The sequence below is a fragment of the Lutra lutra genome, chromosome 16 (genome assembly GCF_902655055.1).
Source record: "Lutra lutra chromosome 16, mLutLut1.2, whole genome shotgun sequence".
Taxonomy (NCBI): Eukaryota; Metazoa; Chordata; class Mammalia; order Carnivora; family Mustelidae; genus Lutra; species Lutra lutra.
In genome coordinates this window covers 1,223,862-1,248,557 of record NC_062293.1, presented here as the reverse complement: position 1 = coordinate 1,248,557, position 24,696 = coordinate 1,223,862, and the positions used below count along the sequence as shown (strand labels likewise).

At 57.4% G+C, this 24,696-nt stretch overlaps 1 protein-coding gene across 3 annotated transcripts in view; it reads right to left on the bottom strand.

Moving 5' to 3' along the window:
- The window catches only part of NPLOC4 (NPL4 homolog, ubiquitin recognition factor), a 61,352-nt gene that overhangs the window by 4,282 nt on the left and 32,374 nt on the right, over positions 1-24,696 (bottom strand). For 2 of the 3 annotated variants that reach the window (XM_047706806.1, XM_047706804.1), the window contains 4 exons: positions 19,831-19,991; positions 5,579-5,650; positions 2,831-2,926; positions 1,279-1,395 (listed from right to left, as the gene is read on the bottom strand). In XM_047706806.1, coding sequence (XP_047562762.1) covers positions 1,279-1,395; positions 2,831-2,926; positions 5,579-5,650; positions 19,831-19,991 — 446 coding nt within the window. Of the gene's footprint in view, positions 1-467; positions 591-1,278; positions 1,396-2,830; positions 2,927-5,578; positions 5,651-19,830; positions 19,992-24,696 lie in introns of all 3 variants that reach the window. The other variant, XM_047706805.1, reaches the window with a different exon arrangement.

The following is a 24,696-nucleotide window of genomic DNA, read 5'->3' as shown; positions in this document are numbered from 1 at the left end:
GGACAGGGCCTGCGCTCCTGGGGTCCATCCTCCGCCCTCACGCTCTCCCTGCAGGCTCTCCATCTTCTCGACCACGTCTCCAGGTGCTAGGCCTCCACGGTCAAAGTGCGGGCAATTAAAAGAGTTTATCTGGGCGCCTGGGTGGCTCAGTGGGTTAAGCCGCTGCCTTCAGCTCAGGTCATGGTCTCAGGGTCCTGGGATCGAGTCCCGCATCGGGCTCTCTGCTCGGCAGGGAGCCTGCTTCCCTCTCTCTCTCTGCCTGCCTCTCTGCCTACTTGTGATCTCTCTCTGTCAAATAAATAAATAAAATCTTTAAAAAAAAAAAAAAAAAGAGTTTATCTAATGAGAAACTAAGCCTTTGGGGGCTGTCAGGGGCTCCCCAGAACATGGTTTCTACCAGGTGACTGTCAAACCGTATGCAGCCACCGGTGAAGAGGCCTAGTGTGAAGGGCCCAGGTGCCAGCCGCCTATCCCACTGGACGGGCAGCGGCTGCGCTGGGGCCGAGGGGCCGCCCTCTGGGCTTAACAAGGCAGGTGAAGCCAGACGGAAGCCTCAGGATGCCTGATGTCAGATGCCAGAGGTGGGCAGTCTGGGGACGAAACACAGACAGCAGCTAAACCCAGCAGTGCCCAAGAACTGGCACAGGCCGCCGGCGCAGGGCCGCAGCGGGGACGGAGGGGCCTCTCCCCTCGATTCGGTCACCTTCAAGGAACGTGTCGAGCCAGAGGCTCAGAAGGAAGTCGTTCCCCTCTCTCTGCTGCCTCCTTGGGTCTCAGCAGGAAGAAAAAGGCACAAAGTAAGAGCCCCCTGGCTGGACCAGCGGCCCCCACAGGGCTCGGGGAACAGCCGCTGTCAGGGACACCTGCCTCTTCTCCCCAACGGCGCGTCTTAAAAACGCCAACTCTGCAGCCGAGCACTCCGGGCCTGCACGGCAGCCAGCCTGCTGCGCTACGGCGGTAAAACGGCGCTCAGCCTGCAGGCAGCTCTGTGCATCGCAGGATCGCGGACGCCCCGCACCGGAGGGCTCCGAGCTCCCTACGGAACTGAAACAAATGCAACTGTCCTGATCCTGGGGACAGACACTGAAGGAAGCGGTTTCAGTGCAAACTCCGTCTCCTATCAGTAAGCCTCTTGGGAAGAGCCACTGCCCACAGGACGTAGGAAGGACTTCGATCCGGCTCCGCAGCCCTGCTCTGATCCTGCATCTCTCTACAGGCAACCCCCACCCGGGGTCCACCAAAGCCAGGGGCGCAGCGGCCACACACTCAGGCCTGTACCTGCAGAGGCATGACCTCATTGGTGACCAGAAACAGCAGGAGGTGGAAATCCGAGATGGTGTCCAGGAACACGGATGAGGCATTCTGGGACAGATAGGTGGCCAAACTGTGGAAGTCCTACAGGGCGAGGCAGAAGGAAGCACGTGAGCATGAGCATCCCAGGACAGCCCCCGTGCTGAGCCCAGAGAGCGCTCTGCCCCTCCTGAGTCCCGGCTGGGTGCAGGGTGCGGACACACATCTCTCTCCAGCTGGTTCTCAAGCACCAACGGGGACCCGGGCCAGAGGGACACGCGGCTACGACACGCGCTCTGGCCTGTCTTCCAGGAAAGTGCTCTCCACACGTGGGACTCATGGACGTGTGTGTGTGTGAGAGAGAGAGAGAGAGGGTGTATGTAAAGCTGGGCCGGCTGCAGACACACTCAGGGAGCCCAAAAGTGCCCCCACCGCTCCAGGAGGAGAGTGGGCTATGAGAAGGGCTCACTCTGCGGCTAGAAAACCTGTGTGCACTTGCTGTCCAGCTGCGCTGCTGATCTGTGTGTGTGTGTGTGTGTGTGTGCTGGGGGGAAGATGCAACACACCCACCTTCAGCAAAACTAACCCAGGAGGTCAAGAGCACCGCCCAGCAAGTGAGTGGCTCTGCACCTCTACAAGCACCCCGAGTCCCCGCACAGAGGGGCCATGAGAAGAGCAAAGCGTCAGAGTGCACCACACTTCCCAAGGACTCTATACTCTTTCCTGCGACGCCTGTAACTAGGACCTAAGATGAAATGCGTGTCCCAGACGGCCCGTGCGGCAGCAGGAGGCAAGTGGGCAGCCAAGGGCAGGGCCCAGCACACAGTACGTGCTGCGTGGGATCCGCACTGCGTGCTGGAAAGCCCAGGTGGCCAGACCACATGAGGCCCACATGGCCCAGACCACGCATGAGAAACGCAGCAGCAAGTGGGTGCCTGGGGGGCTTAGTTGTGAAGCCTCTGCCTTCGGCTCAGGTCATGGTCCCAGGGTCCTGGGATCAAGCCCCGCATCGGGCGCCCTGCCAAGCTGGGAGCCTGCTTCTCCCTCCCTCTCTCCCCCTGCTCCTGTTCCCTCTCTCGCTGTGTTTCTCTCTGTCAAATAAACACAAAAAATCCTAAAAACAAAACAAAACAAAACAAAAAACCGCAGAAGGTGACAGGGCAGGAAGCCAAGGCAAACATCGAGGTGCCACGTCTCCACAAGGAGATGATGCTTGTTAATGAACAAACGCTAAAGAGGTTGTCGGCAGAGGACACAAGTGTCAAACACATTTGAGGAAGAAGAAGTCAACTGAGAACGGCCCGTTGGCAGATCCACAGCCCTGGGGCCTTACGGGGATTTGCCACAGCGGTCATCTGTCAGCCCCAGCCCCGGAGAGGAGGTCACGTGACCAACTGAGTCTCAGAAAACGTCCTAGCTGGGCTTTGTCACAAGAATCAATGGGGAGAGTTTGGAAGCTTGGTCTTTCTGGAGAAACGTCACTGACACTAGATAAACAAGCAGACGTCACGTTAAATCGTGTCTGTAAAGACGAGCTTACCTGTGTCTCACCCAGGACGTCCCGGTTTTCAATAGGAAACGGACTTTGTGAAATGGAGAAAGTATGAACTGGGTCCTTGGGGAAGGTTGTTGTGATCTAGTGAACAAACACACAAACCTCGCTAAACCGTGCTGCAAGCAGAGGTGAGGGCGGCCCGAGTGCGGCACCCTCCCGAGCTCCGGCCTGAGTCCTGTTCCCCACTGGACACCACGGTCCCCCGTTAATGACACCCGAAACGAAAGCCCGGACACTGGTCCCGGAAGCCAACGGAAGGATCGCTGTTCACACGCTCGAGGACGGGGCCGTCCGAGTGTGCGGGCTTCCGTCAGCCTAGCCGCTCACACAGAGGCCCTTGCCCGGGGAGGAGCCGGAGGGTGAGCCATGGGGACACGACAGATGAGGCCAGAACTCTCAGGTCAGCTGGGACGGTCTGGGAGACGCAGCGACCTCCAGAGAGCCCGCTGAGGCCCCTCGGGACATCGGGCCGCACCAGGTGGATGCGGCAAGAGAAGCCACGCTTCTGACGTGCGGCACAGGGCACGCCTGCTCTCCCCACAGACGGGCTGCGGTCAAGAGCTTGTGTCCAAAACGGCACCTAAGCCCTTCATCTGGCTCAGATGCGCGTCAGGAACCAGAGAGGGCGTGTCACGTCGAACGCTGCATCGACAGAAACCGCAGGGGCAGTGGCAAGTGTGCAAGAGCCCATGTGGACACAGGTCCGCGCTCCCTGGCAGACGCGCCTCCCCACGGAGGCACCCAAGTGTGACCATCAAACACCCTTGGGTTGACACAGCCTTTCCTCTCCAACAGGACGCTAGCGCCAGCAGATCACACCTCGTCCACACTCAGCAGAGCTATTCTGGTTCCTCTGGGACTATCGGTAAGAGTGAAGACGCGCTGTTCCGGTCTGTTCTCTGCATCAGCGACGGCCGCGGGCCGCTTCGGGCTGGCTAGCTGGGATCCGGCCGACTGCACCAGCGCACTGGGGGGCGGCTGAGCGGGCAGCGACGTCGGAGACCTGACCCCGCTGCTCTTCTAAAGGTGTTACTTTTAAGTCCTGTCTGCACCCAATGTGGGGCTTGAACTCACAACCCCGAGATCGAGTCACACACTCCAGCAACTGAGGCCGTAGCCAGGCGCCGCTCCCGCTCGTGTTTTACTGACGAGACCGTGCAGCCCGCAGACTCCGGCCACCGTGCCGCGTACGGCCGCGTGGCCTCTGTCAGCCACGGAGCCTAAGCCTCGGCTTGCTCCTTTAGAGCCAGAGCCGCCCCCGGGAGCCGGCATCCACCGAGGTTCAGACGCACACGCCCTTACCGGGGCCAGCGGCCGTCACGGTTCCACAGAGGGCGGGAGAGCGACCCGCACTGGGGAGACGAAGGCCTGTGGACGGCACAGCACCTCCACTCCGGGAAGGCAGACTCGGTGGGGGGCCGGCGGCAGCAGACGCCCACCCCGCAGTCGGTGTGGAGCTAAGAGACGTCTCTGCCCGGCTGGTAGCCTCCCCTTCGCGCAGGACAGCGAGAGTTCACCAGGCAGTCTGTGACTACCGCAGATCCCACGGAGGGGCGCAGGGCGCCTGGCACCTAAACCACAGCCCCCAAGCCTGTCTCAGGTCATGTCGCCGATGCCCAGACACCCCGAACCGCACCAGCACAGCAGCCCGGGGACGGTGGCTCACGCCCTCTCTTGCCTGAGCCTGCTCACGGGGCTCGACGAGGGGCCGAGCACACTGGCCTGGACACCTGCTCTCAAGGGCCTGCTCCAACCTCGTTCCGCAACAGAGAGCGTGGCCGTCACGAGGCGGAATGTTCCTTCACGACCAAACTCTACTGACACAGCACACTGAAGCAAGATCTCGGCTCTTTTGTAAAAAGAAAGGGGTGGGGAGGCCACGGGGAGAGAAGACCTCAGAAAGCTGCCTTTAAATCACGCCGACTCCTCCTAAATGCACGTTCCGTCCATCTGTTTCCATCTTAATGACACCCCGGGTGCTCTAAAACACAGACGCCTTCACGGCCGAGGTAATAAATGTGTTCTCAGGAGCTGCCAACTGGAATGGCGCACCGATGGGCTTGGCTCCCGGGGACCCGTTGCTCCAAACGCGAAGATATTTTACAGCCTGAATCACGTGCCCTTGCTGAGCCCAAACGTGGCCCGGAGAGAACCTGGCAGGTCGCACTTAGGAAATGAGTAGCCGCCCGTCCCCGTAGGACAGAGCTGACTTCTGCGAATGTGCCGCGTTCACACTGGAGCCCGCTGCCACCCTCTGGCCTGGGGCCACACCTCCATGAGCAGAGCACGCCTCCAGAAAGGAGACGAGACTGGGACGGGGCCTCGTAGCCAGCTGCCCACTGGGCTCCTGCGGCTCCCCGGAAGCGAGCACACAAGCACGTCACTCAAGGACAGTCGCGGCTGGCCCACCGCGAGCCCGGCTCTGGCAGATGAGCTGTGACCAGGGCCGGACCTGCACATGCTGACCTCCGGAGGCTGCCTGACCAGGTCGGTGGACCTGCACTTTAGTTTGGAAGAAGGTAAACCCTAAGTTGTTTTTAAGGAAATAAACTGAAACTAGAAGGAAAAGCCCTTAGAATCGCCCACTCTTCAGGGATGACAGGAGCTCAATGATGCATCTACTTCCAGGGTGCCCGTCCCGGGCCAAGCAGAGGGGCAACTGTCCAAGCCACCGCCGCCCGCACCCGGCCTGCATCTGGCCGCCCAGGGTGGTGGTGTGTGCCGCACACTTACGTCTATGATCAGATATTCCACGGGCAGGGGCCGGGCCAGCTGGGTGATCTCATTGCCAAACTTGTCTATGTCCTGAAACGGGAAACAGAAGTGAGCGGGGTGAGGGAAGGTGTGCCGACCAAAGACGCGCTTTGTCTTTCGCACGCTCGTCGTCCTGCCTTCTCAACGATTCTAGGTCTCGCTGAAGTGCAGGAAAAGCAGAGAGGACCTGTGCGGGTTTTTGCCACAAAGCCACCTGCCGTCGCTTCCCAGAGCTCGGCGCGGCGGCCACACCATGAAAAGCGGCCGTGCCCTGGGCTAATGGGGCGTCTCCACTGGGAGCCTACATCACAGCCCCTGACCCAGCACACTCACTGGCCCAGGGCTCCCTCCTGCCTGCCGCCCACTACACCCGCCCCGCTGCCTGCCACCCGCGCGGCCCTCAGTCTCGGGTCTGAGCCGGGTGACCCCACTCGCACCCCTGAAGCCTGACTTAATCCCGAACAAACGTCAGGAAAACAAACAATACGCAAATGAGCACACACACAAACACGCAGGCGGGGAAACCCCCCCACCAATCTGTCAAAGTCTGAACTTGTTTTGCTTCGTCAGATGCACAGAACATAAAGTTTAATTATGGGGAAAAATGGCCAGCATATGTTCATTAATCATAAAATGACAATTATATCTGATTTATGTCAAACATGCTGAGTTCAAACAGAGCTCTAGAAATAAATTCATAAGAACCCACACTTTTCATTAAAGATTGTGAGAGGGGGTCATATTTTCTATCTAAATCATCACTTAACATCATATAAATCATTCACTGAGTCATATATAAATGGTACATCCATAACTTCCAATTATGGGGCCTTCCATAAAAGTTTACATTGATTAAAGCCCCCAGACCCAATGGATGCCCAGCGGACCCCCCTGAGGCGCACAGGCCACCGCCGGGCCGCCCAGGCACATCCCACCCTTCCGGGGACGGCAGGGATGCACGCCATCTTCCGAAACAACCTTCACAGGCGTTCCTGAGTTGAAGCAAGTCCATCATCCTGACGGCAAGTCCAGAGGTCCTATTTGGCCCAGATTCTTTTGTTTAGAAATTAAGATTCCTGGTCTGCAATCCATCTGTTGACCCCTGCCTTCCGGACCTTCTCCTTGATTCACAACGTAAGGGAGCTGCCAACCAGAACCTGCTCCTCTGCTCTCCCAGAAAGCGGTCCGGATCTGTCTAACCAGCGAGCCGAACAGGCACCATCAGCACCCATCAAAGGACGCATTCCTGGAAGCGACACACTGCTTTGTCTGTCTGCCTTCCTTTGACGTTGCGATTACTTTCCAGCCCATGTGACAGGTGGCCGGCCGCCTTGCTCTGCGTTCTGTGGCCATCAGGCTGGGCCCAGCTTTCTCAGGCTCTACCGGCTGGGACGGGGGCAGCCCCCTGAGTGGGTCCTGGGGCCCCGGAAGCGGCAGTTGCCCAGTGGAGGAGATGTGGTAGGAGGCGGGAGTCAAATCCAATCCAACTGAATCACTTCCAAAAATACACGCTTGCCCCTACCAGAAACATCGTGCAACAACTCACGCATAATTATCCCATCTGGAATTCATCTTCCAACCTAATTACGCTCTAATATGCAGAAACATTCTTCCAGCACCTGTTCGCTTTAATCTTCCCCTCTAGGGAATTTTCTTGTTAAATGCCCCTCTCTCTTTTCTGTGTCATGCTATTCTCTTTCAAATTTAACTGCCCAATTGTACCTTTCTGCTCCCCAAGAAAATAAAGGTGTTATATCCCTCTCTGTTCCCCAGGGGGAAAACAGGTGACTTCTCTCTCTCCCCCACACCTCCACCCCGATGTCTCTGCCAGCCAGTCCCCAGCCCTATGCAGCATCTCAAAAGCACTTACTTTTCACGGGCGTCAGCAGATGTCGGGCCGGGAGAGGAGGGCCTCTTAATCCCCAGGTTGGCAGCTGACAGAGTGTCAGCGGTTTCATTTCCACAGGGAGCACGCCTCTGGGAGAGGCAGGGGCTGAGGTCCCTGGTGCCCCGGCCCCTGCCTCGGCCATGTCTGCAGACCATGGACCACCGCCATGTCACCGCGGAGCAGTCCAGGGAGCTCCCTGCTCGTGCCAGGACAAGGGCAAGCGTCACTGACCAGGGCGCCATCTTGCTTGGAAAAGGCAAAAGAGGGGCGCCTGGGTGGCTCAGTGGGTTGAGCGGCTGCCTTCGGCTCAGGTCATGATCTCAGGGTCCTGGGATCGAGCCCTGCACTGGGCTCTCCTCTCAGCGGGGAGCCTGCTTCACCTTCTGCCCGCTCTGCCTGCCTCTCCCTCCCTCCCTCTCTCTGTGTCAAATAAATTTTTAAAAACCTTTAAAAAAGAAAAAGAAAAAAAAAAAGGGCGAATGGACTCCCTACTGTGTGACTCTTCTCTTGAAAGAGCCAGCAAGAAGGATAACAGGTGACACCAGCAGCTTGATCTGACTTCATGGGACAGAGAAAAAAATCAAAGTTCTCAGAGCAAAGTTTCTCCCAAGAATCACAGTCTAGGAAACAGCCCTGTCGATAAGCACCTCCAGAGCGTCTGTTAATGCCAACAGAACCAGTAGCTGGCACGTATTAGGCGCTGGTGGTGTACAGTCCAGGCTAGACACCACATGTATACAACCACAGGGTCCCAGCACATGGAGACACCAAGTGCTACCAGGTGATTCATGTGCCTGAGATCGAGAGCCTGGTAGGGACAGAGGGGGTTAGAGACCGGGTCTGTCCACATCTCAGCTCAGGAGCTCAGCATCAGAACCGGGCACACTGTCCTCCACATGGCGCTGGTACCAGGAGGTCACACATCCCAACTCCACTCCTCCCCCTGGGGGAGGGGGGCTGTGGCCACAGACCCCCAGTCCTGACTGCGCCCGTGCTGAGCAACACTCGACCTCTAACGCAAAGAAAAGAACGGGTTCCACAGGTTCCACAAAGTCCTTTCTCCTAGAGTGGATGTTATGCCAATAACGTTGTTCAGAATCGCTTCTCTTGCAATTTCTTCATCTTTCTTTCTTTCTTTTTTTAAGATTTTATTTATTTTCAAGAGAGAGCAAGAGCGAGAGATTGTGAGAGTATAAACAGGGAAGCGCAGGCAGCGGGAGAGAGAGGGAAGCAGCTTCCCGCCAAGCAGAGAGCCCGACGCGGGGCTCGACCCCAGGGCCCCGAGATCATGACCCGAGCCGAAGGCAAACGCTTCACTGACTGAGCCCCCAGGTGCCCCAAGAAAGGGTCTTTGAAATCGGAAACTATTTCACCTTTTGCAGGAAAAACATAAAGAAAAGGGCCGCGTGGCACGTGTCTGCAACACATGACGACACACAGCACGTGTAAACACACAAGCACCCGACAGACAATGCAGAAACAACCAGCTGCCTCCCAAACGCCCCCGTGCCCCCCCAAGGCAAGTCACAACGGGTTCAGAAGACCCAGGGACAAGGCAGGCACCGAGCAGGATCCGGCGAGCAGCACTGCACCCGCGCGTGGCCAAGGCCAGGAAGGTCTGCGGCCCAGCCCGCACGGATGAACTGCGCCCCCCCTTCCTGGGGACCTGGGAGAACGCAGCACACCCCGAAACAGCTCTCCCTCCACAAGGGACACACCGCACATGCCCAGAGTGAGCTATGGGATGACCCAGGAAGCACCACGGAGAGCACCCGGCACTAGGCAGGCTCCCTGAAGGAGGGACACCCCCCACCGGCTATGTGCCCTCCTCCTCAAGACCTGTGGGACCCCACCTTCCTGCCTCACCACCTCCCTGTCCTCTCACCTCCTCCAGGGTTTCAACGCAGGTAATGCCACAAACGGCTTGCTGGGCTTTGTTCCTGTCCCACCAGGCCAGACCTCAAACACCAACACTGGCCCCTGGCTCTCAGTATGCTACTCACCGCAGGTTCTGGATTCAGCCTGGGTTCCTCCCTGCCATTCCGGAGCCCAAAGGCCACAGGGAGAAGACATATGCCCCTGAACTACAGCACAAGCCCTCTCACTGGGTTCCCCAACTCCCCTGAAATGATCTTCAGCAACACTGACCTCCCGCACGCAACCTGCTTTCCAGCGCTCTCCTACCATGCCTCATCCTGATTTCAGGCCCACCTCCCACCTCCCTCCTGCTGCCCTCCCCTGGCCCAGCTCCGGCTCCCGGCACGAGGCTTGTGCTGTGAAACCCTCCCACCTCCGCATCCCGTCCAGCAGGGATGTCCCAGAACTACCTTCCATGCCTCTGGCCATGTCCTCCTACCACCCGCCTCACTATCTCAGCACCCCGGAGCTACCACCGAGCCTCCGCTCCCAGACGTGTGCGCCCCGGACAGGCTCCTCCCAACCTGGCTCTCACGGTCTGGGTTCCGTAGCGCCCACCGCACCGCACTGGGGCGCCCCCCAGTCGGCCCACAGACAGCCCGCAGGAAGACCCCAGAGTGACCTGCCCACCACTACCGTCCCGGGACCCAGCGGTGACGCCTGGCACGGTCTCTAGGCCTGGACCGCGTGCGGAGGCCACAGACCCGCTGACAGCGCATCCATGTGTGCACGGCGGGCCTGGAAGGGCAGGTGAGGAATGGTGCCCGGTGCCTGTTTCCAACAACCAAAACTCTCTGATTTTCCACAATAAACAAACGTTTGATTTCATACTGGTAAAATGTCCCGGACGTTAACTTAGAGACAGACCTGCACTCGGGATCCACAGGACACTGAGCTCCGACACAGCCCCTCGAGGTCCTGCTGCCCATCCTCAGCCGTCCCTTCAGCCGCTGTCTAGACACACGTCCAGGCTCCCCGCAGCTCTGTCTGTTTCTGTCCCGCTCTCAGCTGATGACTGGCTTCCCGTGAGCAAACCGGTCCTCCAAGACCGCCCATCCCAGCCTTCCAGCAGCCGCCCGCCAGCTCAGGGTCCACGGCGGCCCCCACCTGCACACCCCTCACCGTCTCTGTAAGCCCCAGAGCTCGCCCACCACCAGTCGCCCTTGCCACGGGACCAATGCCAGTAGCACACACATACGGGTTATTTCTCTCATATTTAAAAAACCCCCAAACATGCATGCACCTTGACCCGACTTCCCACACCAGCACCATCCACTGCCCGTCCCCCTGCCCAGCAGACTCACTCATCCCTGGTCTCTTCTGTAAACCCAGGCTGACCAGCCCCACGTTCTCTCCACTAGCTGCTCGGGGCCCTGACAGTCACGTGGTGCTGGGAGCACCCCATTCTCGACTTATCAGCACCACGTGACGAGGAAACCCTTTCTCTGCTTGGCTTCCAGGTGCCGCCCGGCGCCCTGAGGGCTCACAGTCAATCTGCTGCGGCCCACCTGTCCGCGCTGAAGGCCCTTCTGGCCCTGGACGCTCATCTCCACTTTACGTCCCGATGACTGCATCCAGGCCACAGCCCCGAACACCACACACCACCCCTGCACACCCACCTCCAAGTACACCTCACTCTCCCAGCTACGCACTCGTCCAGCCCCAAGCGTGGGGGCACCGACGCGTGCCAGGAGCCGCCCCAAACCCAGGGACAGACAGCCGCAGTGGCTGTGAGTTGTCCAACACGCTACGGTTCAGCCGCATCTTCAGCAGTGTACTCCATTATCTCCACAGTCGCCGTTTACACGACTGACCGGAAACAACGGGAAAGAAGCGGGAAGGAGTGTCCGGACGCAAGCAGGGCTCACGCTCACGAGGCCTTCCTCGCATCTTTCTGTGGGGATCAAGTGTGCGACCACCAACCCGGAAAACTCTAGCTCTAAATTATAAAAGGAACCCACGTGTAGAGCAAAGCAGCACAGAGAGACAGGAGAAGCCACACTCCCCTCCCCTCTGCTTTCCCCCAAGATAACCCATGCCAAACGCTGACTCAGGAAAGCACCTGCCTTTACAAACAACAGGCCCGGCAGGCACTGCAGCCCTCCTGTCCGTTCCTTCTCTAGTGTCACGGCGTCTCCAGGCGACATCTCACCCCTCTCTCCCCTGCCATGCTTTTCTGGCTGCACAGGACCCAAAAGGACATATACACCAGAGCTGTGGACAAGCGCCGACCACCCTCCCAAGGACCCCCAAGCTCTGCAGGCCCGTCCTCCGTACACGCGCCCACAGGAGTGTGCACATGCACAGCCACACGCATATCTCTGCGCTGCATATGCAGGTGTATGTACGCTTTTACATTATGAGTTTTATCCCAGACCTTTTTTAACTTAAATTCAATTGATTTACACAGAGTGAACTATTAGTTTCAGGGACAGAAGTCAGTGACGCGTCGGTTGCTCACAATACCCGGTGCTCATCGCATCCTGTGTCTTCCTTAGTGCCCGTCACCCAGTGCCCCCGGCCCCCTAGCCCCGGCCCTCCAGCCACCCTCGGTCCATTTCCAATGGGTAAAGGTCTCTTACAGTTTGTCTCCCCCGATTTCGTCTTGTTTTGTTTTTCCTTCCCTTCCCCTTTGCTGCTGTCTTCTTTCTCAAATTCTTCGTATCAGGGAGATCATATGATAACTGTCTTTCTCCAACTGACTGACTTCGCTCAGCATAACACCCTCTAGTTCCATCTGTGTCTTTGCAAATGGCAAGATTTCGTCTGTTTTGATGGCTGCGTAGTAGTCCACCGTACAGATACCACATCTTCTCTATCCTTTCATCTGCCGATGGACATCTGGCTACAGGGGGGCTTCGCTGCTATAAATCCTGGGGTGCAGGAGCCACTTCAGATCACTATGTTTGTATCTTTGTATCCCAGATCTCTGAGTAATTTTCAAGCACGCAACTTCAGTGGCCACGTAACATGCTACCCCAGAGATATATTCTAACTTGGTGCCTCATCCCTGAACTTTTAGAAAGCTTCCCAGTCTTGCTTTCACGGACGACATGCCGGGCGGTCTTCGATGAACCTCGGGGAGCGTCCCATTTGCAAGGCTGACTCTCAACCTAGCCACAGCCCACAGGAGGACCAGGAGGATTACTTCCATGTTTGCCTTCAGAGGTCTCTGCTCAAACTGGTTTTCCTAAAATGTATGAGAAATGATTGTCTCAAATCCCACAAGGCTATAAAAAGTTACAGGAAGCACTGCTAGCCTGCTCTAACAGGCGAGCGAGCAGTCCCAGAAAACCACAGCACGCCGAGCACAAGAGCACAAGCTCCGTGACAAAACGGCGGGTGGCTCAGTTGGCTAAGTGTCTGGCTTCAGCTCAGGCTGTCATCTCAGGGTCCTGGGATCAAATCCTGCGTTGGGCTCCTTGCTCAGCAGGGAGTTTGCTGAAACTCTCTCTACCCCTCTCCCCTCTTGTACGCTCTCCCTGGCAAATAAATAAAATCTTAAAAAAAAAAAAAAGGGAGCTCACTTCTTAAGTGCAAGAAATTGACAGACATGGAAGAAGCAAATTTCCAACACGCTGAAGGGGACTACCAGACACACCCGAGCACACGCGTAGCGCATGATGAAATCCTGAAAGCTCTTCCTTTATAGCTAAAAATAAGAGACAGCGCTGGTCAATGACACGGTTCGGGAAGGCCTACCCGCGGGAGCCAAGGTGAGCAAGGAAGGGAAAGACAGCTGCCGTCCCTGCGCGACGCACTCACGGTGAGCGCGCGAAAACCCAGAAGAACACAAGTGTAAATAACAGCAAAGTTGCCAAACATCAGTTTGAAAACGTCATTTTAAATTTTTCTAAAATTTTTTTTTTAAGATTTTATTTATTTGACGGAGAGACACAGATCACAAGTAGGCAGAGAGGCAGGCAGAGAGAGAGGGGGAAGCAGGCTCCCCGCTGACCAGACAGCCCGATAACAGGGCTCGATCCCAGGACCCCGAGATCATGACCCGAGCCGAAGGCAGAGGCTTTAACCCACTGAGCCACGCAGGTGCCCTGAAAACGTCATTTTAAAAAGACACTATTTATGTTACACAGAGATAATAAAGGACCTGGGAACAACCTGACAGGTGAATGACTGGCAGGACCCCAATGCAGACGACCCTAACCCCTGAGAGACACCAGGGAACACGGAACAGGTGCAGCACCCCCACATTCGCAGGGGAACTCAGCGCAGAGAAAGAGGCGATGAAATCCTTGCAACACAACGACGGAGCACGTGCAGTCCGAGTGGTGGCTGACACCTGCACGCAGTGGGGGGACCATCCTGGGACGGGGCAGCGAGTCTCTGCCAACCGCAACGGCACACAAGGCGCCTGGTTTAGGAAAACAAACCCAGGGGGACAGCTAGGGAGAGAAGCAGGAAGTCTTAGCTCAACACCACGGTGGTCCCCTTTAGAGAAAGAGGAGAAGGGCCCCAGGAATGTTCTGGTCCTTAAACTAGGTTGGAAACTTGGTATTATGTGATGTTTTATTTCTTAAACACATTTTATAAATAATCTTTCCTATTTGATATTTAATTTCAAGAACTTCAAAAAAGAAAAACATTAATCTACAGGGACATATTCGATCATCTCATGCACGTAAGGGTTTCTGGTGCTTGTGCGGGGGCGGGGCTAGGGGTCGGCACCGTCACTCGAGGTGCAGAGAGCCTGGGTGAGGCAGCTCCAATGCAGGACACACGGAGCTCTTCCATGAGGACAGCAGGTGCTGCTGTCACCCACAGACCCACCAGCTTTCCTAAAGAGGGTTAAATGAAATTACTGTCCAAATGCTCAAAACGGCAGCCTCAGTCCTAAAAATGAGTCAAAACGCCGATTCTTCATCATAAAACATCACAGCACAAATGCATCTTTGTACAGTACGAACTTAAGGCAGAGCAATAACGAACGCTCCGATTCTCCATATGGGACCCCAGCGCGGTGCGTCTCGAGCGAGCACTTAGATACGGTTTAAAACTGAAGGACCGGCTCCACAAACAGGAGCTAAGGGCGAGGTCTGTGCCGACAAGGCCGACGCTTTATTAACCACCATGGGACAGGGCGCCTGGGGGGCTCAGTCGTTAAGGGTCTGCCTTCGGCTCAGGTCATGATCCCAGGGTCCTGGGATTGAGTCCTGCACAGGGCTCCCTGCTCCGTGGGGAGCCTGCTTCTCCCTCTGCCACTCCCCCCTGCTTATGTTCCCTCTCGCTGCCTCCCTCTCTCTGTCAAATAAATAAAATCTTTTAAAAAATAAATAAATAAATAAACACCATACGGGACGGGGGAGGAAGAGAGGAAGCCCTGCACAAGGGGCTAGGGGCCTCTTGCTCCTGTCCCCCGGTAAGGGGCGCCCTCCCCACAAGTCCTCTTAGGCCCAGACCCGAGAGGCAGCCCAGTGCGCAGTTGCTCAGCCGCGGCAATCTGGAAGGGGCCGGAGCAGCAGAGCCAATGTCCTGCGCACCGCAGGCCTTTGCAGAGAGCAGTGGATGTGAGCACACCTCGTGCCCTGGGACCCACGCGTCTGCCGGCCGCCCCAGGACTCCGCGGACCTGCAGCACCTACAGCCGCAGCCGCGGTGCTGAGCCACAGTCAGAAGGGGCAGAGCAGGGGCCAGGAGGCGGCACTTGGGCACGGCTGGGCGGCCCCCGCTCGCCGCCCCGGCCCGTCCCACCCCCAGGTGGCCCCTGTCCGACAGCCATCAACACAGACGATGCAATTCCGCGCCGCCACCCGGCCTCTACTTTTCCTGACGGGTGAGGAAGTGAATCCTTTGTTACGAGGGGGTCATCCCCAGCTTCAAAAGTTCCTCTTCAGGAGCGCCTGGGTGGCTCCGTGGGTTAAAGCCTCTGCCCTCGGCTCAGGTCAGGATCTCGGGGTCCTGAGATCGAGCCCCACATCAGGCTCTCTGCTCGGCGGGGAGCCTGCTTCCTCCTCTCTCTCTCTGCCTGCCTCTCTGCCTACTTGTGATCTGTCTCTCTTTCTCTCTCTGTCAAGTAAATAAATAAAATCTTTAAAAAAAAAAAAAGTTCCTCTTCAGGGTGAAGCCCAAAGCCTCCCAGCTTCTGGGCATCCAGCCCACCCCGGGAGTCCAGCACCGTCGGCACCACATGATGTCCAGAAGACAGACTGAAGACACGGCCACAGACGTGGGTAGAACCGAAGACCTCAGGAAAGTGGCGAACAGGCTCGTCATGGCCGAGCCCACGTGGCATGATCACGTCAGGCACTCGCACAGACAGAAAGCGGATGCATGACCGACAGGAGTCCCGGGACGGGCGGCTAAGGGCGCGGTGTCTCCGTTTGGGGGACAGAAGTGTTCTAAAATCAGACGTGGGCCGTGACTATGGGTGAATCGTGCTGGACGTGAGTCACACCTCAGAAACGCCACTGAAACACCTGACTGGAGGGGCACCTGGGTGGCAGAGCTGGCTGAGCATCCAGCTCAGGTCACGGTCTCAGGGCCATGAGATCAAGCCCCATATGGGGTTCCAAACTTGGGGGGCAGAGTCTGCTTGGGATTCTCTCTTCCTCTCCCACTGCCTCCAGTCCCTCCCTCTGCTTCCTCCCTCCCTCAAATAAATGAACCTTTAAAAAAATATTTAGCCTGATTATTGATTGAAGAAGTACATGAAAAAGGTACCACGTGACCACACCCGGTGAGGGCGTGGGAACACGGACACTCCCTGACTGCTGGCATCTGGTGGGAAGAAACCCCCAGGTCCCACCACCTCCCACTTCCACGCCTTGGCGCCTGCCCGGCCTCCAGGACCCAAAGGTGTTCGCACACGCACACCAGGGTTCGGGGACCAGAGCTTGACAGCTGAGCGACTCGCAGAAGCAAAACCCTGCAGACCACCGGTGGCCCCAGCAAGGGGTGCAGCTTCCCATCGATGGAAACAAACGCGCTCGGACTCTGCACGGCCGGGGGCGCGGCGCAGGACCATGAGGGGCTGCCGCACAGCAAACCACACCCCGCCGGCCCCACTGCAACACGCCGACACGGGGACGCGAGGACACACACAAGCGGTACGAGTGAGAAAAACCCAAGAATGATGAGCCTTTCAGAGGGGGCTCCCTAGGACTCCTATAGCACTGATAATTGCCTCTTTTTTTCTCTTGTAGGATTTTATTTATTTGAGAGACAGCGTGCGCACACGCACGTGCACTAGCATGGGGAGGGGCTGAAGGAGACGGACAAACAGGCCCCTTATACAGGGAAGCCAGACTCGGACTCAGGGCTCAACCCCAGGACCCTGGGATCCTGACCTGAGCCACCCAGGCACCCTACCAGCTGCATTTTAAAAGCTGTTAGAGGGGCGCCTGGGTGGCTCAGTCCATGAAGCGTCTGTTTTCACCTTAGGTCATGATCCCAGAGTCCTGGGGTTGAGCCCCGCATCGGGCTCTCTGCTCAGTGGGGAGCCTGCTTCCCCTTCCCCCCCGCCCCTCTCCTCTGCTTATGTTCCCTCACTCACTGTCTTTGTCAAGTAAGTAAATAAAATAAAAAAATATATGGGGCGCCTGGGTGGCTCAGTGGGTTGAGCCTCTGCCTTCGGCTCAGGTCGTGGTCCCAGGGTCCTGGGATCGAGCCCCGCATTGGGCTCTCTGCTCAGCGGGGAGCCTGCTTCCTCCTCTCTCTCTCTCTGACTCTCTGCCTGCTTGTGATCTCTGTCAAATACATAAATAAAATCTTTAAAATAAATAAGGCAAACAAAAGCCGTTGGAGAACTGAGGGCGTAAGGGTGGCAAGGCTGCAGCGTCGGATCCCCAGGGGCTGCCTTCGGGCACCCGCCGCAGAGCAGAGCCACCGTGGGAGGGCGCGGGCGGAGCCTTGCTCGTGGGCGTGCGCTGGGCTGCCCGACACGGAGCGGGGCATGCAGAGGCCCTGCCGTCTCTCGGAGCAGGCGCCCCTCGCTGCGCCACCTTGCTGGGGCGTCACGAGCACGTGCGTCGTCAGGCGGCAGGCTCGTGCGGCCCAGGGGAGCACGGCGACGTCGGTGCCACTTTCCCAACAGCACGTGCTTACATGGGGTTTGTGTCTCTGGGCCACATGCTGGGGATTCCTGCATCATTTCCACCTTGTCACTACCCTTGTTGGGTGGCCTGTGAGCGGTGACCTCTGATGTTCCGTAAACTGGCCGACGAGGGAGCAGCAGGGCTGGAGAGGACGGATTCTGGAAGAAGCTCTCCAGTGGGTGAACCGCCCTCAGCGCCTCATGCTACAGAGGACGCGGTCTCGAAAGAACAGGCAATGCAGCAGTCGTCACTACCGTCACAGTTTAAGAACCTGCCATGGCCACGCCAGCCTTCGGCGGGAGCCACCCCGCTCAGTCCGCAGTCACCCACAGCCAGGCCAAAAAGCGGACATCCTAACAGCTCAGATGACGCTTAGCGCTTCTCGGCAATGAAGTATTTTTAAGTTAAGGCATGCACGTGGCTTTTCAGACATCCTCCTACTGCACACTTAGCTTTTGCCTGCGCTGGGAAATGAAACAAGCGCACCTGACCCGCCGCATTGCCGTATCCGCGCCGTGGCGGTCTGGAAGTGAGCCTGCGGCATTTCTAGAGCCTGCCTGCACCTCGGGCACAAAGCAGTGTGGGCAGAAGGGCCTGGAAACCGCAGAGCTGGGCGCGAAAACCCAGACAGAGTGCTGAGTGACACTGAGGCTCTGCGCACTGCGGAGAGCACAGGGGGCTGCGAGCACCAGGTCCCTCCCTGGTGGAGGGCCACTGCTGCAGACGCAGACCCCCCTGCACAGGGCTGGGGCTTCAAGCACACAGCCACTCTGCCTGTCGCAGGATGCACAATTCCTGCGGTACACGGGGCGGGACGTCCGTGTGTTTAAACTGCACGAGGCGGGGCTGCCGGAGACTTCTTAAGGACAAACAATGAATCTCCCAGCCCTGCAGGGACAAGGAGACAAAAGCGCAAAGTCTGGAGGCTACACTCTAGGGAAAGGCAAGAGTCAGCAGCAGACGGAGACACGCACAGACGCGAGTCGGACCTGACCCAGCTAAGTACCCCGCCGATGCAGCAGAAGGCCCATCAACCGTGGCCCCACCAGAGGAAGGGGCGGCCCCTCTGGCAAGGTCTTCCCGGCCTGTGGCTTTTTAATATGCCATGACCAGCGCACACCAAAAACTTCCCAAACCCCTGCAGAAAAGACAGACGACACAAAGGAAAAACAGGCAATAGCTGCAAACCCACAGATGATCCACGTGCTGGACACAGGGTCTCGGAACACCAGGAGCACAGCCCATCATCAGACGGGAACAAACGAGCCCATCAAAACTGACCCAGAGGGGCGCCTGGGTGGCTCAGTGGTTAAAGCCTCTGCCTTCGGCTCAGGTCATGATCCCAGGGTCCTGGGATCGAGCCTCACATCGGGCTCTCTGCTCAGCAGGGAGCCTGCCTCCTCCTCCTCTCTCTCTCTGCCTGCCTCTCTGCCTACTTGTGATCTGTCAAATAAATAAAAATCTTTAAAAAAAAAAAAAAACTGACCCAGAGATGACAGACCGACCTACAGATGAGGACACTGGGACGTTCATCTTAACTGCCCCACACATGTGCTCGCGGTCGAGTGCAGACACATGAGCAGCAGGTGAGAGCGCGGCGGCGACAGCCTCAGCGCCTGGGCCACAAGGGCCCAGGGCCAGCAGCAGTCGCAGCCCAGACGGCACACAAGTCAGGACGCACAGGCTGCAAACCCCGCGATGCAGGCTACTCAAAAGGAAGCGCAGAAAGAAAAACAAATGGCAAGAAGCCAGGCAGCTCCGTCAGTGAAGCGTCTGCCTTCAGCTCAGGTCATGACCCAGGGTCCTGGGATCGAGCCCGGCATCGGGTCCCCTGCTCAGCGGGGAGCCTGCTTCCCCTCTCCCTCTGCTGCTCCCCCTGCTCCTGCTCTCTCTCTCCTCTCAAATACATACGTAAAATCTGAAACACAACAACAACACACACAGACTGAAACCAAGTGGACAGACCATCAGCGAGCTGCAGGACGGCTTCAAGCAGCCAAACACACGGAGTCCCCGGAGGAGGACAACGACGACAAACCCACCGAAACCAAACACTGAGAAGACACTGGACGCCCGGCACCCTCAGAATTCGAAACACGGTCCTGGAACATCTCCCGGCCTCCTCCCTGGGACTGTGGGTTAAGGCGGGAACTCATGCGGCCCTTATGTTCAGACACGGAAACGGCGTCTGTGCAGCAACGGCCGAGCCGGCGTCCCAGCCCCAGCCCCAGCCCCGCGTCCAGCTGCGGGAGAGAAGCCGCACACGCTCTGGAAGGACCTCGCCCATGAGGCGTGCTCGGAGCCACCAGAGTCACACCCTGGTCAGCGCTCACACCATTCTCCGGCCGTGACTCTCTCGGCCCGCGGCGTTCTCACCTTATAGAACACGTCGGGCACGTACTGCTCGCTGCTGGACTCCTTGGCGTAGCCGAGCTCGGGGGCGTCCTTGCAGGGCAGCAGGCACTCGTCGCGGACCAGCGCCATGCACTGGTTGGACACCTGGTACCCTTCGAAGTGGACCTGGTTGTCGGGGCCACCTGCGCGAGAGAGACCTTCATGGAGGGAGGCCGCCAGAGGAGGTTCGAGTCAAATCTGTGTCTGTTACTCGTCCCCTCGGACCCACAGAACAAATGAGCTCGCAGGAGTCTGTCCTGGGTAAGAGTTCGAAGGCATCTGATGGCCACCTGACAAGTGGCCTGAGCACGCGGCCGGGGAGGTGGGGCAGGGGGACGCGCCTGCAGCCCCGCCAGTGCCTAACACCAGCCCTGCCAGTGCTCCGAGCGGTGGAGCACCAGGGCGGAAGGGCAGGCAGAGCCCCGAGTCCCAACAACCTCCTGTTCTGGAGCGGACGGAGCAGGGCGATGGCGATGGACGGGACAAATGGCAAAAACGAGGCCAGCGTTTGCACCGGGCTCTCTACCCCGCAGCCGCCCACACCGCCACCCCACCGTCTTCCAGCACTGACCCGGGCACTGCCCGGTGTGGCTTTCAGCCCAAGCTCTGTCGTCCCGCCACAAAACCTCCAACGGAACTTCAGATTAGGGACACAGACAGTGCAAAAGCTGCTGAGAGGGAACTACCCAGTAAGTCCAACGGAGCAGGCACCTGGCTGGGATGGGACCCTGAAAGGAAGACGGCACCCTGGGGATGGTGGGCCCCGAGCCTCTGGAAGAGGGAAGACCACATGGTGCAGACGGCGGACCTCCTCCGCCACCTGCGCCGACGGGTGAGGCTCTGACGACACTAACGTCTGCTATCATCTCTGCCTTGAGAGAATTAAGAAAACCCCACATCTCGACTTCAGTTTTTTTGACAAAAACAAAATACTGATCCGGGAATAGAAATTTCTTCTGGCTTTCAAACACGTACCAGAAACCAGACCTGGTGGCCAAACAGAGAATGTGAAAGGCGGGCCAGAAGAGCCTCCGAGGGGACACGCCAGGGACCTGCTCTCTGTCCGGCTTCCGAAAGTGCAAGTGGGCCCCAGAGACCCACCGGACAAGCAAGCTCAGGGCCTCTGCCCTCACGCACATGCTCAGGGGAGCTGGCCACGACCACTGTCTGACGTTGAGGCTGTGGACGCAGGGGGCCTCTCTCTGCTGCGCTTGGGGTTAGGGACGTGTCACGTACCACAGAGGAGCACACTGGGTGCGAAGGAGCAGTGGGGAAGGGGGGGAAGGAGTCCTGTGGGGCCGCCCACCCCTCCCAAGTGTACATCTGGCTCTTGTTTGACTTCAGGTGTTGTAAATTTGCACCGTTTTTTTTTTTTTTTTTTTTAAGATTTTATTTATTCAGTTGACAGAGACACCGTGAGAGAGGGAACACAGCAGAGGAAGTGGGAGAGGGAGAAGCAGGCCTCCTGCCAAGCAGGGAGCTTCGATGCGGGGCTCCATCCCAGGACCCCGGGATCATGACCTGAGCCGAAGGCAGAGGCTTAACAACTAAGCCCCCCAGGCACCCCTGCCCTGACTTTTAGATTTAGCATTAAAGTGCGATGGGTCGGGCGCCTGGGTGGCTCAGTGGGTTAAGCCGCTGCCTTCGGCTCAGGTCATGATCTCAGGGTCCTGGGATCGAGTCCCGCATCGGGCTCTCTGCTTGACAGGGAGCCTGCTTCCCTCTCTCTCGCTCTCTCTCTCCGCCTGCCTGCCTCTCTGTCTACTTGTGATCTCTGTCAAATAAATAATAAATAAAATTTAAAAAAAATTAAAAAAAAGTGTGATGGGTCATAAGAGAAAAACACTCGGCCTTTGAAAAACAGAGAAAAACAGAAAACAGTAGTTGTAAAATTGAAGGCCGGTTTAAAAAACCAGCTGGTTTAAAACACCTGAGTGGCTCAGTCAGGTAAGTGTCTGACTCTTGGTTTCAGCTCAGGTCATGATCGCAGGGTCATGGAATCTGCTGGAATTTCGCTCTCTTCCCTCTGCCCCTCCTCACACGTGCTCTCTCCCTCTCTCTCTCAAATTTAATTTTTTTTAAAGCAAAATTAATCCAAATGGATAGTCTCCAAAGGTAGGTTCAGTGAGAGGAACCGTAAGCCGCCCTTTCCCGTGTGGAGAAGCAGGACAGCAAGCCCTCCTGGGTTTCTTTATCCTTTTCAGAAACCCCACATTGGCCGGGCTGTCGAGGCAGTGGGACAAGCTAACAATAGGACTGTTCCCTTCTCAAGTCACCAATCTGCGGAGGAAAGCTGCATGTGGAGGAAAGGGCCTGTGGCAGAGGCACGCGGTGCCTGGGACGGACGCCACCTCGGGAGGGGATGCTCACGGCCCAGTGATGGGGGTGGCCAGCCCGCTGAGACACAGAGAGGCCAGCTCCAGGGCGGGGAGTTTAAAGATTTTATTTATTTATTTATTTGACAGAGAGATCACAAGCAGGCAGAGAGGCAGGCAGAGAGAGAGGAGGAAGCAGGCTCCCCGCTGAGCAGAGAGCCCGATGCGGGGCTCGATCCCAGGACTCTGAGATCATGACCCGAGCCGAAGGCAGCGGCTTAACCCACTGAGCCACCCAGGCGCCCAGGGCGGGGAGTTTAAACGCAGGCTCCATGATGCACTCCCCTCGCCCGACCCTTCGAGCTCTCACAGGATCCTGACGCTCCTCCTCCACAGGTCTCAGGCTAGAGCTGCTCTTGGCGGGGAGGGGGGGGCACCTGCGGCTTCCGCAGCAGCTCAGGGAGCTGTGAGTACAGCACATGCAGAAGTACCATAAACCCCGGAGGAAGCAGTCAGTCTCCTGGGAGCGGGCCACACACACGCAGGCCTGCTCCCTCCCAGCCCATCAGGGACTCAGGGACGGGGCACGGCGAGCACAGTTCAAACAGCTCCATGGGGCAGGGGCACGTTCCTGGTCAAGAACCACTGGCACAGGGGGACAGCACACTTTGGAGGTCCAAGATGTGCGACGCTGTGGATGGCCGCCCCTCCTCTGGCCGCCCTTGGGAGCCCAGGAGAACTGCGAGCCTGAGCTCATCACAGGGCTCAATGAGGGGGGACATCAGCAGAGAAATGCAGGGACCCCAACGGCACATCTTACTGTAAATTATTTACTGTCTACGGTTCTGAAGCCTTTCAGTGAAGTGGCAATGCTGAAGGAAAAACTTCACAGATGATCTACACTCTCCAACCTCCCAGCAAGAGGTATGAATCAGTGACTGAAGGTACAGGCAGCCCCAAGCAGAAACTATTTATAATTCTAAAAACGTGCCAGTTCCTTTGGCCCACTGAGTAACTCCCCACAGACAAAGTACTTAAAAGGTCTAGATTACCATGGGAGCCCATGAAACCCAGGACAGCAGTTCTGGAATCCGTGGAAGTAATTTTTGATTGCCCTCAATGATGGGGCCCTGGGCCAGGGGTATGGGAGGGGAGCTGCCAGCCGGAGTGCAAGAGGTCAGACTACACTGTGTTTGGGGGAGTCCCATACAACAAAGGACCATTCCATGTCCCACACAACCTTGAATGTACCTGCATGCTCTTATAGGCAAAACCCCCCATGTATGAACTCAGATTAGAATCAACTGTATTTTAGGGACACCTGGGTGGCTCAGCTAAGCATCTACCTTCGGCTCAGGTCATGATTGCAGGGTCCTGGGATCGAGCCCCGCATCGGGCTCTCTGCTCAGCAGGGCGCCTGCTTCCCCCTCTCTCTCTGCCTGCCTCTCTGCCTACTTGTGATCTGTCAAATAAATAAATAAAATCTTTAAAAAAAAACAAAACAAAACAAAAAAGGATCGTGATCCCAGGGTCCTGGGATCGAGTCCTGGGTCAGCGGGGAGGCTGCTTCTCCCTCTCCCTCATGAGTGCCAATAAATAAAATCTTTACAACAAAGAAGAAGAATCAGCCGTTTTTTATATGTGAGCACAAACACCAATGCGCAGTTTGAATCCACGGTGAATTCTCTAGGAGAGTGAGACCAAGCTGGCGGAAGGAAGGGGGCATGTTGAGCTCAGAGATTCCCGGAGGCTCGATGAGCGTCTCAGGACAGCCTGGCACTGGCACCAGGGAGGTCGGCACGCAGGTAGCCGCTCTGGGTCAGTCGCTGTGCTGTCTGTCCCAGCGGGCATCAATCCCCAGGCCCTGGTGAGCGAAAACAGGCTGCTCTGCGCTACGGCCGGGTGGCCCCTCTGTTCCTCTGCTACATTCACACGAGCAGGGAGGTGTGTCATCTGTGAGTTTCCCTCTCCAGACAGTAAAGGGTACATCCCGAATGAGGGGGTTTCCGAAGGGGGTGTCTGACGGGTTTGAGAACCGCCAGTCTAGACAACCGTACCCAGAACGCGTGCCTCCGGCGCCGCGGGAAGTAAAAAGGGAGTGCGTTTCTGCCCTCGGTCAGGTGCAGAGCAGGTGCAGCGAATTCCGAAGGCTGCGACAAGTGCTCCTCCCTGTGCCCTCCTCGACGTCCGGTCCGAGCCGCTCTCCCCAGCTGTCCGAACTACTTTCCCGTAACCCTGGTCAACACTCCCATCCACTCCCCTAAGTACCAGGCCCGACAGCGGTGCCAGGAAAACCAACCCACGCGACGGATTCACACGGGCCCGAGAGAGATGCTGCCGCTCCCTCTCCCGTCTCAGAAGCGCGCTTATTTCAAAAAGAAAGGGACCATCCGTCTAAATGGATCATATGAATTCAGGCGATGTTTCTCTTCATGGTTCTCATGACAGTCCCCTCGATGGCATTAAGAGGGGATCCAGTCACTTACCAACATGTCTGGGCTCCCTGCGGACTGGTGTTTGTTAAACTGGGGAA